Source organism: Limanda limanda, chromosome 18 (assembly GCF_963576545.1).
Source record: "Limanda limanda chromosome 18, fLimLim1.1, whole genome shotgun sequence".
Classification (NCBI taxonomy): Eukaryota; Metazoa; Chordata; class Actinopteri; order Pleuronectiformes; family Pleuronectidae; genus Limanda; species Limanda limanda.
The window spans coordinates 1477019-1491588 of NC_083653.1; the positions used below are offsets into that span (position 1 = coordinate 1477019).

Here is a 14570-nt window from a genome sequence, read left to right on the forward strand (position 1 = left end):
AATACGTTACAGATTACATTTTTGGGCATGTATTCTGTATTCTGTAAGGAAATACGTTTTGAAAGTATCCTTCCCAACACTGGGTAAGGCAGATGTTGTGGAGGAGACACCAGCACTGAAAGACAGAGGAGCAGGAGCACACAGATCCTCACTCTTCACCAGTAAGCTGCCAAAGTCCATCATACCAGGTGTACTGTGTGGATAATTCACAAAGAGAAAGACATTATAGTATATATACATTGAATCATATAATGATAGAAATATATATTGCTTACCTGTATTAACAAAAGAATTACAACAAATATTGTGCAGTGAGGTTTAGGATTAAAATTTTGATCTGGATCAAGGATCTTTTTCCCACATAATGAGAAAGGGTGTGAAATATTTGTGAATTTCTCAAGAAATAATGCAGAGATCTGAATGAAAAAAAATAATTTGTGGAGGACTGATATCGATGATCGGCTGCGATTTGGTGCCGCTTTATTGAATTTAAGGGGACTGTATATGTGCTCTACTGAGGCCCACTCTTGTAAGTGGCATGCACCAGAGAAATCACTGTATCGCATCTAAGTCCCTTTTAGTGCTTTAAGTTTTTTTAAAATCAAGATTCATCATCCAAGATAGTAAGAGATACACATGGACAGCTTGGTGCTGATCCATATTCCCTCGCTGCTTCTACCTCATGGTTCAAATACTACTCACTTTTTTGGACTTCCCAGATCCAGCAAGGCCAGGTCTTGCAGGTTGTTATTGACAAAGGTCGAAGGAGAGTCACTGAGTGAAGTGGAGAACTGCTGCGGAATGACGTGTGGGGCTGAGGCAGCGGGCAAGGCCATGCTTAATGATTGAGTCTGGGCTAAGGTGGTCAATCCTGAACTGAGGCGCTGCGGGAATAAGACCGATGTCGTTGAGAAAGATTCGGTAAAAACCGGAGGAGTCGGCAACACAGGGCCAGGGAAGCTTAACGTGGAGGCAGTTGTAGAAAACTTAGTAGGGTTCAATGGGGCTGCAGCTGCAGAGAAGCCATCTGGAAAAAGTGAATATGTAGATAAGGTAGGACCAGAGGGCGAAGTTGTGTCAAAGAGATGCACATCCTGACTGGGATCCTGGAAACATGGCAATGCAAAATATGAATAGTTAGAAATATTTGACATGAATAATTGGAATTGGGTTAGGGTTAGGGCTAACATTTAATTGATTTACTTACAAACAAACGCCTGCAAACAAACATATGTAAAGGAAAAAATATGTAAAAACATGTTGCATCTACGTGTTGATTAATGCTGTCATGAAAACACACTGCGAATAAAAGTAAATTAAACTGCACCTTACCTAAGGATAGCAGCTCTTCATCCAGCAGAGAAAGAGCAGCAGGGGGTAAACAATCATCAGGTTCTCCCGGTCATAGATTGTACAGATAATATAAGCTGAAAAGTTCACCCATATCCCACTGATGCAAAACACTTCTGTCACTCTGAATATTAAGGAAATAAGAGCTTTAGTTTTCTTTTGAAGTCAGATGGTATTTGTGAGTTCACATTATAGTTATTACGTATTTCAGTGCTGTTTATATTCTGTGTTGATTTGTGCGAGTTCTCTTCATTTGGTCTTCGCTTCGCCTTGTCTTGAATATAAAATGCTTTGCTGACACCCAGAGGTTTGTTTGGCAAAATACACATTCGGGTATGAACCATAGGAATTAACAGAACCTGAGTTGTAACTGATGATGTCTTTTTCAAATTTCAAATAAAAAACAACCAAATTTAACATGCTAGTTAGTACACAGGATTTATAATCTTTTTAAAATGTAATTAAATTAAATAATTTGTTTGTTTTTTTTGTAGTTTTTCCTCTTGTGAATCACGTTATAACTTACTTATGTGGTATAAAAATAAAGTTGATTTTATTATTTTTATTATTATTATTTTATTTGTTATTACTATTTAAACACAGCACAAGGTTGTAATAGTTAAATTAAAACATAAAAAAATATTGGCTTTTTCCTCTCTTTGTGTTTTTCTTTCAATATGACACAACTTTCTCTGGCCATCTTTTTTTAAATGTTATCTACCAATTGTGGGAGGTCAAAATAATGAATTAATAGTTATTAGTTTGATGTGGTTTTAAAATAAGTTTTTCTTCTCTGTTGATGAAAACCTCTTTTATTTATAATGACTGATAATGATGATTTGACCAGTTTATTTAGTAACAGGAGTTTCTGTCTCTTGCTTCAGTCATGACCCCTTTAAGTTAATGGTCTTTCCGAAATTCAACTTGACTTGATGTTGGGTTCCGCTTTTTCATGAAGATTAACGGGAGTAAACAATGAGTTAAATAAAATAAAAATGTCAGTTAATTTTGGATAGATATAACTGCTTTGCAGATTCAGGTCTTTACTTCAAGAACCTGAGATCCAACTTTATATTTACCCACATCATTAGATTCACTGTGTCGTCAATTACTTTTTATATTTTATATTTGATTTCATTTTTCATTCTATTAATTTAATCAAGGTGGTGCTTCGTAGCGTCACATATTCTGATCTATTAACATCTACCCAGCATTTTGGGCTGTTTGTCAAAACCCAGCGTCGTCGTCCACAGTGTCTCCGTCTTTTCTTTCAGGCCGATCATCCTGAAGGAGGCTTTGGATTCGTATCTCCTGAAGTTAATTCATGAATTCTAGCAAACTCTTGTGTGATTACTCATTAGCCCAATGTGTCTTGTCAGCTCCTCTTCCATTAAGTCCCATGGAGAGATAAGACGCTCACGCAGGCCCTTAAAACCAAAAAGAGGGATTGTGCCTTTTTAATTTGCTGCTTTAGGCTCCTATTAAGCAACTCATTTATTTCTCTTTATGCCTGGCTACGGTTTCCATTCTCTTAGCGGCAGCCTGCTCAGAATTGAAGAAAATAAATCAAAGAGCCAATCAGAAATATTGTTTCTGCTCAGTTCTTATCACACTGGTGTTGTTCATGTTTCTAATAAGTTTGGTTTTAATTAGTTATTTAATTATATAAAAACAGGTTTAGACGTCTTGATTGACAGCTGAGACTGACTTGTGATTGGAGGAGGACCTGCAGGGGCGGGGCCTCCACTCCCTCACTCTGCCACAGGTCTGTTCTATCTGAGATATTCTGGCTTCATTCCTAAAGGAGGAGGAAGTGGAGACCCCCCCCCCACATCAGGCCATGTACAGACTGAAATCCAACACTCGCACTGTACTTGTGTGCACGTCTCCTCAGAGGTGACCTGCAGGTCAGCAGCAAGGAGGCCGAGCGCTTGAGGCCATAAAAGCCAGAGGGTCGGGGGGGCACGGACCCCCCCCCCCTCCACATGCGGGTCGGATATCCCCGGCTGTTTGAGAGTTCAATCTGTGCATCATCGCCGGATCTTTGAAGTTATGACGTAGCGCCGTTAACGTTTACGCTTCCATCACTTAGTCGCAGGGATTTATCGCAGCTGCTTCACCATGACTCAGCAGATCGGCTTCGCCATGACTCAGCAGATCGGCTTCGCCATGACTCAACAGATCGGCTTCGGAGGAAAGATTCACGAGCTCGTGCTCCGACTCGTGTTCGGACGTTTCTCTCGTCACGGCCACAGTTCGATTCAAGAGACCTAACGTCCACAGAGTAAATATTTCAAATTGATTGTTCGGTGCAGACTTACCTTCGACGTTGGCTCCGTCCCGGCTGGTTCTCCACCCGGGGGCCAGGACCCCCCCCCCCCCAGGGAAATGACTTGAGTCAATTGAACTATTGTTGCTCTATTTGTCCTGAGCTTGAGCTGTATATATATTTTTTTTTTAGATATAAACATTTTATTCTATTTTATACTATTTCTATTTTATTTTTATTTTTTACTTGAGCATTGCTAGAAGAGAGCCTGTGACTGGCATTTCATTGCCAGCGACGGCTTAATATTAATGTTATGCATTTGATAATAAAAATCTTGAATCTTGAATCTTGAATCTTGAATCTTGAATCTTGAATCTTGAATCTTGAGTAGGTTGTTATGCTACAGTCACTATCAGGCTGTGACCGGTTGAGTTCCTCAGGATCTCAGAGCCGACAGTCTCCAGCTGAGGAGGCAGCAGCTCAAACTAAAGAAGCCTGTACTCTGGCTCCCCCTACAGGTGGGGCCGTGTAATTCACTGACGTAAACACCATCTGTGATCTGAGCTTCAAGCACACAGACGTACACACGAGAAGAAAAGAGAAGAGACGGAGAAGAAACTCTGAAGCAAAGACACCAGACCGGTTAGTTTAATCTGTTGCGACATCGGAGAAGCAAACGTTTTGACTTGTAACGACGAGTCGGCGTTTGTCCGGCAACCTTTTGCTGTAAACTAGACAAGGATTCCAGAGCGATAGAACGAGTGAACACTGGTCGAGTCAAACAGTTTGAAAGTGTTTTAAAGAAAACGAGACAAATTAAAAGGTTAAAAAGTTACTATATTTGAATTGACAAATATTTATCCATTTAAAATACACAGGGACACGTGATTAAAACCTGGAGACTTGTAGAAGCCACACCTACTTCTAACATAATGCAAATATATGTCATGTGATCATTTTGACGTTACACTTCAACTGCACATGAATATAAAAACAAACTAAGGACACATTTGAGTAAAGGGAGAATAACAAGTCATGTCACACGAAGCTGAGCCCGACACATTCTATCATCTGAACCTGATCTGACTCTTCACAGGCTGAGGAGGATGGCGAGCAGAGCCGCCGGGAGCGTGAGCGACAGGAAGTTGTTGCTTCTGCTCGACGCCGAACTGACTTGGGGATGATCGTCCGAGCGGCAATCGCTGCAGTCGTCTCCACAGAAGGAGCAGGAGGACATGGTGCTCCTCTTCTCAGACATGTAGGTCCTCACTGTCCTCCGTCCTGGAAGAGACACGGTTCCATCTTTAGGCCTTTGTGTAGATTGACTAGCCTCTGCACCTCAGTGTGTGTGTGTGTGTGTGTGTGTGTGTGTGTGTGTGTGAACATCTCGACAAAGCAGGGACGGATTGTTAGCTCGATTGTTATCCACAAATGAAAACTTTGAAATAGTTCTTACTTGGTTCATAATAATCGTAGATGGAAACAGTCGCCTCCTGCACTTTGGCGACTTTAAATTCCACGTCCATCGGGATCTGGACGCACATCTCGTCCGTCGTCACCTGGAAACACGTTAAACTTCTAACTTGTGTGTGAAGCTGAACAGTGAGTCTCTGATGGATTGTGTGTTGACACGAACCGAGTCCAGGTACAAGATGAGTTTCCCCGGCTGCATCTCCACCGCCCTGATGACCTCATCAGTCCTGATGGCGCCCGGTGCCACGGTGAAGCCGCTCAGAAGCCCCACCTCCAGGATCGCCATGCCCGTGGCGCTCAGACCCACATGCTCCGACAGGCTGAAGGGGGCGGAGCCACAAACACTCAACAGCTGCTTCTCCCTCGTGGACGATTCGTTTCAGTCACAGTTCTTATGTTCGAATACTCTTTTTAAGATTTTATTCAACATACAGCTAAAGGATAAATTATATAAATTAGTTGCCGAGCCGCTCACCTGCTGCAGATTTCCAGGTGCGATGACGTGGCGTCCACGTCCCTCAGATCCGTGTGCAGATGAAAGGCCTCGTGCAGGTCGACCTCTCGTCTCCTCCTCATCAGCTTCTCACTCCTGATGTTGTAAAACACGTTGAGCTGAGGGGACGAGACAGGAAGTCATTCACACAATAAGGGTTGGAAAAGTGTCAAGCTAAAAGAGAAAAACATCTACAGGTTCATACTCGGAGGTAAAGTTGGTCTCTGTACCTGAACCAGAGCGAGTCCCGTTCCCTCGGCCGTCACGTTCAGCAGCAGCGCCCCCTGTGGCTGCAGCTGGAATCACAGGAGACAAGATTCAGTCCTTCATTCAGTTCTTTCCCGTTTGTCAAATGTAGCTCACAGAGTTTTAAGATGAGAATCAGGTTTAAACATTAAATGGTGAATTTTGTTGACTGAGACTTTAAATAAAAGTAAAACCAGTTTAATATCATTTGCAGCAGGTGATAGAGACGACCTGTGTTTGACCTCGTCTGGTTCTATTGAACTATGATGATATTCAAAGTCCTGATTAATTACAATGAGCTTTAACATAAATTTTCTCCTGAAAGACAGTTTAGAGTTTACGGTCAAATGAAGAGAAACATCAGCAGTTATTTTTAATTAGTTCAACATTTTGCTTCCACAAGGAACAACCTCTTATCTTTGTCTGGCGCCCCCCTCTGGACACAAGGGTTAGGGTTAGGGCTAATGTGATCAAAAAATAAAAAACCCCGGCTTCTCTCGTCCCCTTGTGAAAGAGTCCAGTGTGTAACCGGCTCAGTGTGACCCGCCCTGGTGTACCTGCTGGCTCTGCAGCAGCATGTAGTTGCTCTGGTGGATGTGGAACGAGGCGACGGCGGCGCCCGACCCCGTGGTCACTCGGACGGCGAGGTCGAGGTCGTCCGAGCCGCCGGACGCTGCGATGGTGGACAACGCCTGGAGCGCCACAATCGTGTCCTGAGAGACGGGAAGAGGAGTCAAGAGACAGCAGCAGTAAAAACACTACAGAGAAAATAGATTTATATTTTAGAATAAATGGTTAATTTGCATTTGGCACCTGAAAGTAATTATTAGTCTTAGAACCATTTAGATTTATCTCCATCCTTCAGGTTCACTGGAGTCTGATGATATAAGTGGATTTTTTTCCCTTTAAGACTAATTTGAATCCATTTTTGAAAAAGAAATGAACCGACAGGTGCTGGAGCTGAAAGCAACGACCTCAGCACATCTGGTCCACACGTCATTCTGACCTTTGACCTATAAATCACCAGATCTTTCCTGTAAGTCAGTTATCATTCCTCAGACCTGAGTGCTTCCGAATCCTCCGCCGTGGTTCCGCTGGCGGCTGAGCCACTTGAGGAGGCCGACGCCCTCCTGCACGCGACCCAGTTTGTGCAGAGTCAGCACCAGGTAGGCCGCCATCTCGATGTCGCTACATCGCGGCTGCCAGGACGCCGACAGGCCGACGTCCGGGGACGACCACACCGGGACGCCGTCTGACCACAGAGAGAGGGACACGTCACATTCTGATGGAAAGCTCGGTCACTGAAACTCTCAGAGACAGAGAAGAGTGATTGTTTGCAGAATTAACAATATAATAGTGAGATGAACTGAAACTTTGCATAGAGCCAGGCTAGCCCTTTCCATCCACTTACAGTCTTTATGCTAAGCTAATGGCATCCCGGCTGAAGGTGCAGGTTTAAAAGTTCAGTGTGTAGGATTTAGTGACATCTAGTGGTGAACTGTTATGTTGCAGCTTCAGTCGTTCATAAAACTCAAAAGGTTTAGTTTGTCCAGTCTGAGCTACTGTGAAAAACATGTCTGCCTCCGTAGAGAGGACATGCTAAAGTAATTAAATACAAAGTGATTAAATATAAAGTATTTAAATATAAAGGACCAATTGGTATCAAGTAAACAAGTCGTTCACTTTAGATGAGACACTAGTGAAAACATCACTAGGATAGTTTCTAACAATAGATCTTTTTGATGCAGACATGACAGATCCTCTCATTTCATTGGTTCTCCCTGAGGTTTCACACTGTGATGTCGTACCGGTCATCTGGGCTCGTCCAATCAGCTGGCTGACGGCCGTGTCGGCGCTGGCGCTGCCGGACAGAGCGAGGGCGTAGCCGAGCAGACTGAGGCTGTAGCTGCTGGCGACGCCCAGCGACAGACGAGTCTCCAGGAACATCAGCGCTGCCGACACCTGGCTGCCGTACTGAGCCTGGCAGACGAGGAGCAGGGACACACCGGAGAACAGGGTTAGGAGGATTCATTATATAGGTCACCTCGGTTTGTTCGACTTCCACTCGTGTGTTTTGATAGGCGGCAAATTAAGATCAAACTTTATTGATCACCGTGGAGAAAACAGAGGAGACGAATCAAACGTTTAAATCACATCAGGACGATTGTTCCTCAAACTGAGCTCAAAGACCAAGGATGGTTATATGTTAGATTCCTTAGTTTCTATGTAGAGAGATCTGTCCTGAAAAGGCTAAAAGAAGAAAAACTCATTTTAAAACCTTTCAAAGTACAAATGAACTTCCCTCCTACACAGGAAGCCGTCAGAGACAGAACGCTGAATGACCTCTGACCTTGACGCTGTCGTCCTCCAGCAGCGCGATGAGGACGTACGCCGTGAGGGACACGGGACCGTCCTGTCCCCCCTGCAGCTCGGTGTGGATGACCCGGCCCAGCTCCTGGAAGCTGCCGTCGGCCCCCTGCTGGGAGACCAGCCAGGTGGCCGTCCCCTGCAGCACGTGCTGGTCGATGGAGATGAAGGAGCGCGCCTGCAGGAAGCACCTCAGCACCAGAGCGCTCAGCCTGCGGACGACAACACGCCCCCTTCGTCACTTCCTGTCCACATTCTAAGTTCAACTCTTTAAATGACTTCGTAAACGCACCAGGTGCTTCCGGCAGAGTCGCGGTCTCCGAACGCGCTGAAGGAGTCGTCCGTCCTCTGGAAGGTCAGCTCGCGCTCGTACCCTGAGGGAAGCAGGTCGGGTTAGAGGAAAGCTGATCTACGAGAGGTTAAAGGTCAGACTGGCTCCAGGTCCGGGCTCTACCTGACAGCATGTAGCCCGTGGCCCGGGCCGTGGTCTCCTGGTCCGCCTGGCCCGTGGCGCTCAGGTACTGCAGGACGTAGATGCTCGGAGCGAAGTTGATCATGTTCTGCTCGCCGCAGCCGTACGGCATCCGGATCAGAGAGTCCAGGCCGCTGATGGAGGGGCCGAGGATGTCGCCTGCATCGCCATGGAGACGGGACGAAATCAGACATGAGAAAAACAATATTGACAATATTTTGGAAGGATTCCGGCATCAGCAGAAGATGAATAACGAGGAAAGTTGGGTTCGGAGGAATCTGCAGCTCACGACCTGTTTGAGTCTCAGATTCAATCTCGTGTTCTCGTTCCATTCGAGACGATTTCTGTTCATGAGGCATTTCACTTTTGGAAATGAAGCATACTTATTTAAATCATCCATTGTGGTTTTACCTTCAATGAATTCTTTTATTTTGCTCTATACAGATTTATCCCTTTTACCTCTTATATTCTGCTCTTTTTATTCTTCTATTTTTCTTGAAAATGGTTTTTAACTCCTTCTGGTTTGAAATCTCTGTCTGAAATGTGAGTTGAATCTGTATGAAATGTTATTGAAAGTAAAAAACTATATATACATATAAATAAATCTATGTTAAAGCTGAATTTCCACCCACTGACAAAGCTTCCATCAGGATGTGACTGTAGAAACTGTCCTGCTTCAATTCAGGGTTTTAAATGAGTTCCTCGGAGACTCAGATCCAGATCTCAGGTCCTGTGTGTGTTCACGTACCGATCGCCGTCACCACAGCTCGCTCGCTGCCCGGCACCAGATCGTCCGGGAAGGTGAAGGCGACGTGTGAGGAAACGCTCGTCTGCGAAGGAGAAACCTCCAACAGCAGCGAGGACGAGAAGGTCTGCTCGATCCCTTCGGCCTGAAACCACACAAGCAGCCGTGGTGAGTCATGTTTCTGGGAAAGATCAGCAGATTAGATTCCTCGGTTTGTTTTGCAGATGTTTGACGATGATCAACACAAAGTGAAGGGTTCAATTCCCACTGGTGATGTTTTGTTGAGCAAGACGCTGAAACCCTGACTGTTGGAAACTGCTTCTGCTAATGAGAGAAGATCTGATCCACCAGATGATGGACCAGAACCAGGCCAACGAACCTGAGGGTCAAAGGTTAAACTAACAACAGAACAGACAGAAAAAGATCAGACATTTTTCCCGATTTAACTCAAACTTCGGGACTGAAAGAGCATCTCAGTTCTGAAACTTCCCACATGAAGGAACCTACAGTTTTATACAACCCTGGTCACATGTGTCAGTCTAAACACATCAGGGCCCAACAGAGAAGTTTTCTCTGATCAAACTTTTTTAATATTGGTGTTAAAAACAAGATTAAAATCAGCAAACGTGACAGAACCCAAACCCACATATCATTTCCAATGTGAGTCTGAATCTGAACCGCGTGTTGGGTTTCCACAGCATTCCCACACTTTTCCACTGGTGAATAGAGTTAGATGTATTGTTTCTAACTTTGGTGTAAAAAGCTATAATATGCACATGTTCTGAGAGCAAATCAAAATCCAACTGTTCACACATTAACCTGCGTCCGTTCCTAAAAAGCTCCCGTTTCTCACGCACCTTGACGAGCAGCGTCCTGCGCACCAGGTCTGAGGCGGCGTGCGACCTGGCCTTCACGGAGATGGGGATGTCCCCGAGGACCAGCGGCCTGATGGGAATGAGGACGGCCCCCCCGCTCTGGCTCCCCAGGGACAGCCGCCGGACGCCGGGCATGGCGAGCCCCTCCACGTCCGGGAAGACGAACTCAAAGGTGTCGCTCTGCGCCACCGTCAGCGTGACCTGACCACAAAGAGACGGGAGCATCCACCCAGATCACGTTAGGCCCAGTACAAAGTGTGGCGGGACACAAAGGAGCACGTTGTTGAAACCAAATATCAAATCAAACATGATTTGAGGTCTTTTATGAAGGATTGAGTTTGGATCAGTTCCTCGGAGGAAACAGAGGAAACAGAGGAAACAGAGGAAGGTGTTGAACCGTTGATTCCGTGGTGAGATTATTGGAACCCGAGGATCCACAGTGGAGTCGCAGCTGTAACCAGACGCCTGCTGCTTGGACATGTTGACACTGATGGAATCAGACACGTCCTGTTTGTCCAGCATCAGTATTCACTGACCTACATTCTGAAATCACAGGATCTCACACAGCTCCACCGTGTGATCCCAATCTTCAGAACCACAGACGGAAATCCAGGGGGAATAATAGGCTCAAAGTTCAAAAGTGAATAAACTAGAAACTTGAATATTCAAATGTATTCACTCATAACAGGACGGATGTTAATATGAAATCTAAACTGGTCTCTCGATTGAGCCGTTTATATCATCAGCAGCATTAAACCCTCACGTCTCTACAATCAGTGTCATACAAAACTGAAACTAGCACACAGGATGAAATCAGCGCAGAAAGATGTGGAACCTGTAAATGTGAAGTTTGGTTTTATTGTCTTGGCCTTGTTCATCATTTCCTGTTTTACAGGTCAGAACAAATCCTTCTCTAACCCTGAGCACAGAGAGTGTTTCCTCCAGCCGAGTGGGCGGAGCTACACTGACCTCCAGGTCCTGGAGCAGGTAGTTGAACAGGACGACCTCCAGCAGCACCTCCTCTCCTCGGATGATGAACGCCGGCAGATTCAAGGACAGGAAGAAGTCCTGGAACACCGTGAGCTGCAGGAAGGCAACATGGAAACCGTCTCAGAGGGAAACACCACAGCGGACAGGACTGACGTTCATCACACAGAGAACACGGAGCTGTGAAGGGATGGAAGTACCTCGGCCGGCTCCTGGACCACGCCCAGTCCCAAGTTCTCCGACATGACGAAGGCGGTGGCGACCCAGGTGGTGATGCTGTCTGGTGCCGTGACTCTCAACTCCTTTGTGTTCGAGTCACTGCAGAAGAATAATAGTTTGTAATGTTAATATAATAAAATGGCTCCACATCTGGACTTTTAAATCTCCTCCTCCCAACTAGATTCAAGATTCAAGATTCAAGATTCAAGATTTTTATTGTCAAATGCACAGAGATAACATGAAGCAGTTGCTGGCAATGAAATACTTGGGTCACAGGCTCTCTTTAAGCAATGCTCAAGTAATAACAACCAAAACAAATAAAATAAAAATAGAAATAGTATAAAAAAGAATAAAATAGAATATAAAAGAAATTTAAAATAGAAAATAAAATATATATATCTCAATATATATCTTTACAGATGAAGAGAAAAATAAAGCAACAATAGTGCAAGTTGTGCAGTAGTGCAAATATTCAAATATGCCACGGTGCTGGTTTGGTAGAGTTATTGCAGTTCAGAGGAGTTTAAAAGTCGTATTGCCTGATAAACTAGTTCTTTATAGTTGACCACTTTGGATATTTAACCTTTTAATTGTAATAAATGTCTCAACACAAGTCTCTGTAGCTAAAGAGAAGCTCTGCTCAGACAGAGAACTCCCAGGACCCACCTCACGTTGGTGTCCAGCCACATCCAGGTCTCTGGGAAGTTGAGGCGTTCTCGTGGATCCTGCATCGGTGGGTCGTCGTTGTATAAAGTGTAAATTTCCTCCCCTGCTGTGGAGAAGAGGAGCATCAGTTATGTTAGCTTCTCAAAGTCGTCATAGTTGTGATATTTAAGTGAGTAACATTAATTTTAAAACTTACGAAATATAGGCCTCAGTGGATATTTCATCTCGTGTAAACTGGCGTCGGTCAGAGCGATGAAATCACAAATCTGAGCAGAGACGAGAAACATTTCACTACAAACTTTTCCACTTTATTATGCAAAAGAACATATTTGCCAAATATTCTTTTAACTAGAGAGAATTCATATTGTAATTCTCTTAATTTAATCTAAACAGTTCTATTTTCTGTGATATTATAATTGTCAATGATTTAATACATTTCTAGAATCCCTTGAAGATAAAAAAACAGCTAAATCAAGAAATCAATAAAACAAACTATAGACTAATAACTATATCAATAAAAAACAGCTATTGTCAATTATTTTCTTTTCATTCTTGGATACAGAACTTTTCATTTAACCATTTAAAAAGCATTAGAACTTAAACATTGTTAGAAAACCTGAGTTTTTTGTGAAAACGTATTTTCCAGGGCAGAGACTTTATTATAAACCCTTGCTTTTTGAATATGATTTCCACCTGTATTTCCACTCCACATGTAAACTTGTGCAAACCTTCACCAACAAAATATAAACATCAGGTCCCACCTTGAAGACAGAGTACGGATCTCCCATTGTCAATCTGTTGGAGAAGGCGTCAGCCGGGGAAACGCTGAACTCCTTAATCTCCTCCATCACCTGTGAGAGCGACAACATCCTCATTGTTCCAGCAGACAAACGCACACACACACAAAGAGGACTGGTATTGTGAGGGACCAGTCTGACCGGGGCTCTGGGTCAGAAGTGATACTGGGAGCGGTGGGTTGGGTTTCATACGTGCAGCAGCGATATGGGTGTGAGGGTCATGCGTCTGGAGACTGTTTGAAAATAGTAAACTGAGACAAACCTGGAGAAACCACACGATGGACCTTTGTAAACTAAGTGTAACTTGAGCTACACACGTTTTTAAAAACCAGTCAACAAGTCACCAGGGCTTCACTCAGCACTGTCATGGTGTTATTGGTCATTAGTGCTTTTGAAATTCTGCAGATTTGGTTCAGTTCAAACCATCAAAAACTAAATTCATTGTATATTATTTGTATCATTCAACTCATTTTGTACATTTCTACAATAAACTGTCATTGTTTGTGTTATAAATAGTCTGATGAGGAGTGAAGTCAGTTCTTCATCCTTCCTGGTTTATCTGCACTGAAGATCAATTCGTCAATAGATTTCATAATAAAACCGTAAACTGCACTGACTGTAGTTCTCACCCTCATGTTGGTGATGTCGTTGTCGGATCCCCCCCCCCGCGTGGCCTTGTCCACCACCAGGATCCCGACCAGCGAGCCGGGTTCCTCCACCTCCACCCGGAGTGTGACCTCATCACCGGGCTGCGTCATCGCGTCGCTCCAGCTCAGAGAAACCTGCCAACCACCGCAGTGACATCATCAAAGACCGTCATTCACCGGTTTGTAGATATCAAGCAAAGTTCAAACTTTTGAGAAATTAGATTAAAATGCCCGGATGTAAAAAAAAGGGAAAACAGAGTTCAAATATGTTTAATGTGAACTGGGACCTCGAGCGATTCTTCTGTTTATATTGAGTCAATTTGCATTAATGCTCAATGGAGTTGGTTTGGAGGAGGGGACTTTATTTTGAAGGTGGATGTAGATTATGTGTCGGGACCGACAGGTTTCAGGCAGATGAAGGTTTTCTTACCAACATATGAGAGAAACAGTTTTCCTTCGTTCCAACTGGCAAAATAAACCCAAAACACGAGAATCATAAATCCACTCTTTGGATTTTCCCTGCGATGGACGGATTTCCTCGGTCTCTCAGCAGCCGTTTAATTTTGAGTTGAGAGTTTGAGTTTTTCCCTTTGACAAATAGCGACTGTACAACCTCAAGTGAATGAGTCGCTATTCGCTGAGCTCCATCGCTGCTTCTAGTCTTTTGTTCGACAATCGTTTTATTAGAATCCGATTCCTCCTGAAGGTCTGGACATTAGATGAGGTTCAAAGTTTAAGCCCAAGTTTCACCTTCTGTTCACCGGTGTTTCCACTTCCATAACACTCTCAGATTCTCACTCTGAACTCAAACATCCCTTTCATGTCAGTGAAGCTTCACCTGGTTGTGTAGAGTTGGTTTGATTTGCAGCTTCATCACGTCGTTGACGATCTCTCCGTCAGGACGGACACAGAAGACCAGGACACAGGCCAGAGGAGACCAGGACATCTCAGGGACCAGGGTCAG

At 44.2% G+C, this 14570-nt stretch overlaps 1 protein-coding gene across 1 annotated transcript in view; it reads right to left on the reverse strand.

Annotated features, from left to right (window-relative positions):
- Positions 1-4435: 4435 nt before the first annotated feature.
- Positions 4436-14570, reverse strand: part of cd109 (CD109 molecule) — a 19315-nt gene continuing 9180 nt past the window's right edge. Inside the window, exons 14-33 of the mRNA XM_061091413.1 lie at positions 14445-14570; positions 13589-13741; positions 12924-13013; positions 12359-12428; positions 12163-12268; positions 11478-11595; positions 11260-11373; positions 10273-10491; positions 9419-9560; positions 8653-8829; positions 8491-8572; positions 8182-8410; positions 7640-7811; positions 6893-7083; positions 6389-6544; positions 5816-5881; positions 5568-5704; positions 5256-5412; positions 5076-5178; positions 4436-4900 (exon numbers count right to left, since the gene is read on the reverse strand). The exon at positions 14445-14570 is cut by the window's right edge and continues 48 nt beyond it. Coding sequence (XP_060947396.1) covers positions 4710-4900; positions 5076-5178; positions 5256-5412; positions 5568-5704; positions 5816-5881; positions 6389-6544; positions 6893-7083; positions 7640-7811; positions 8182-8410; positions 8491-8572; positions 8653-8829; positions 9419-9560; positions 10273-10491; positions 11260-11373; positions 11478-11595; positions 12163-12268; positions 12359-12428; positions 12924-13013; positions 13589-13741; positions 14445-14570 — 2799 coding nt within the window. The 3' untranslated portion in view covers positions 4436-4709. The remainder of the gene's footprint in view (positions 4901-5075; positions 5179-5255; positions 5413-5567; positions 5705-5815; positions 5882-6388; positions 6545-6892; positions 7084-7639; positions 7812-8181; positions 8411-8490; positions 8573-8652; positions 8830-9418; positions 9561-10272; positions 10492-11259; positions 11374-11477; positions 11596-12162; positions 12269-12358; positions 12429-12923; positions 13014-13588; positions 13742-14444) is intronic.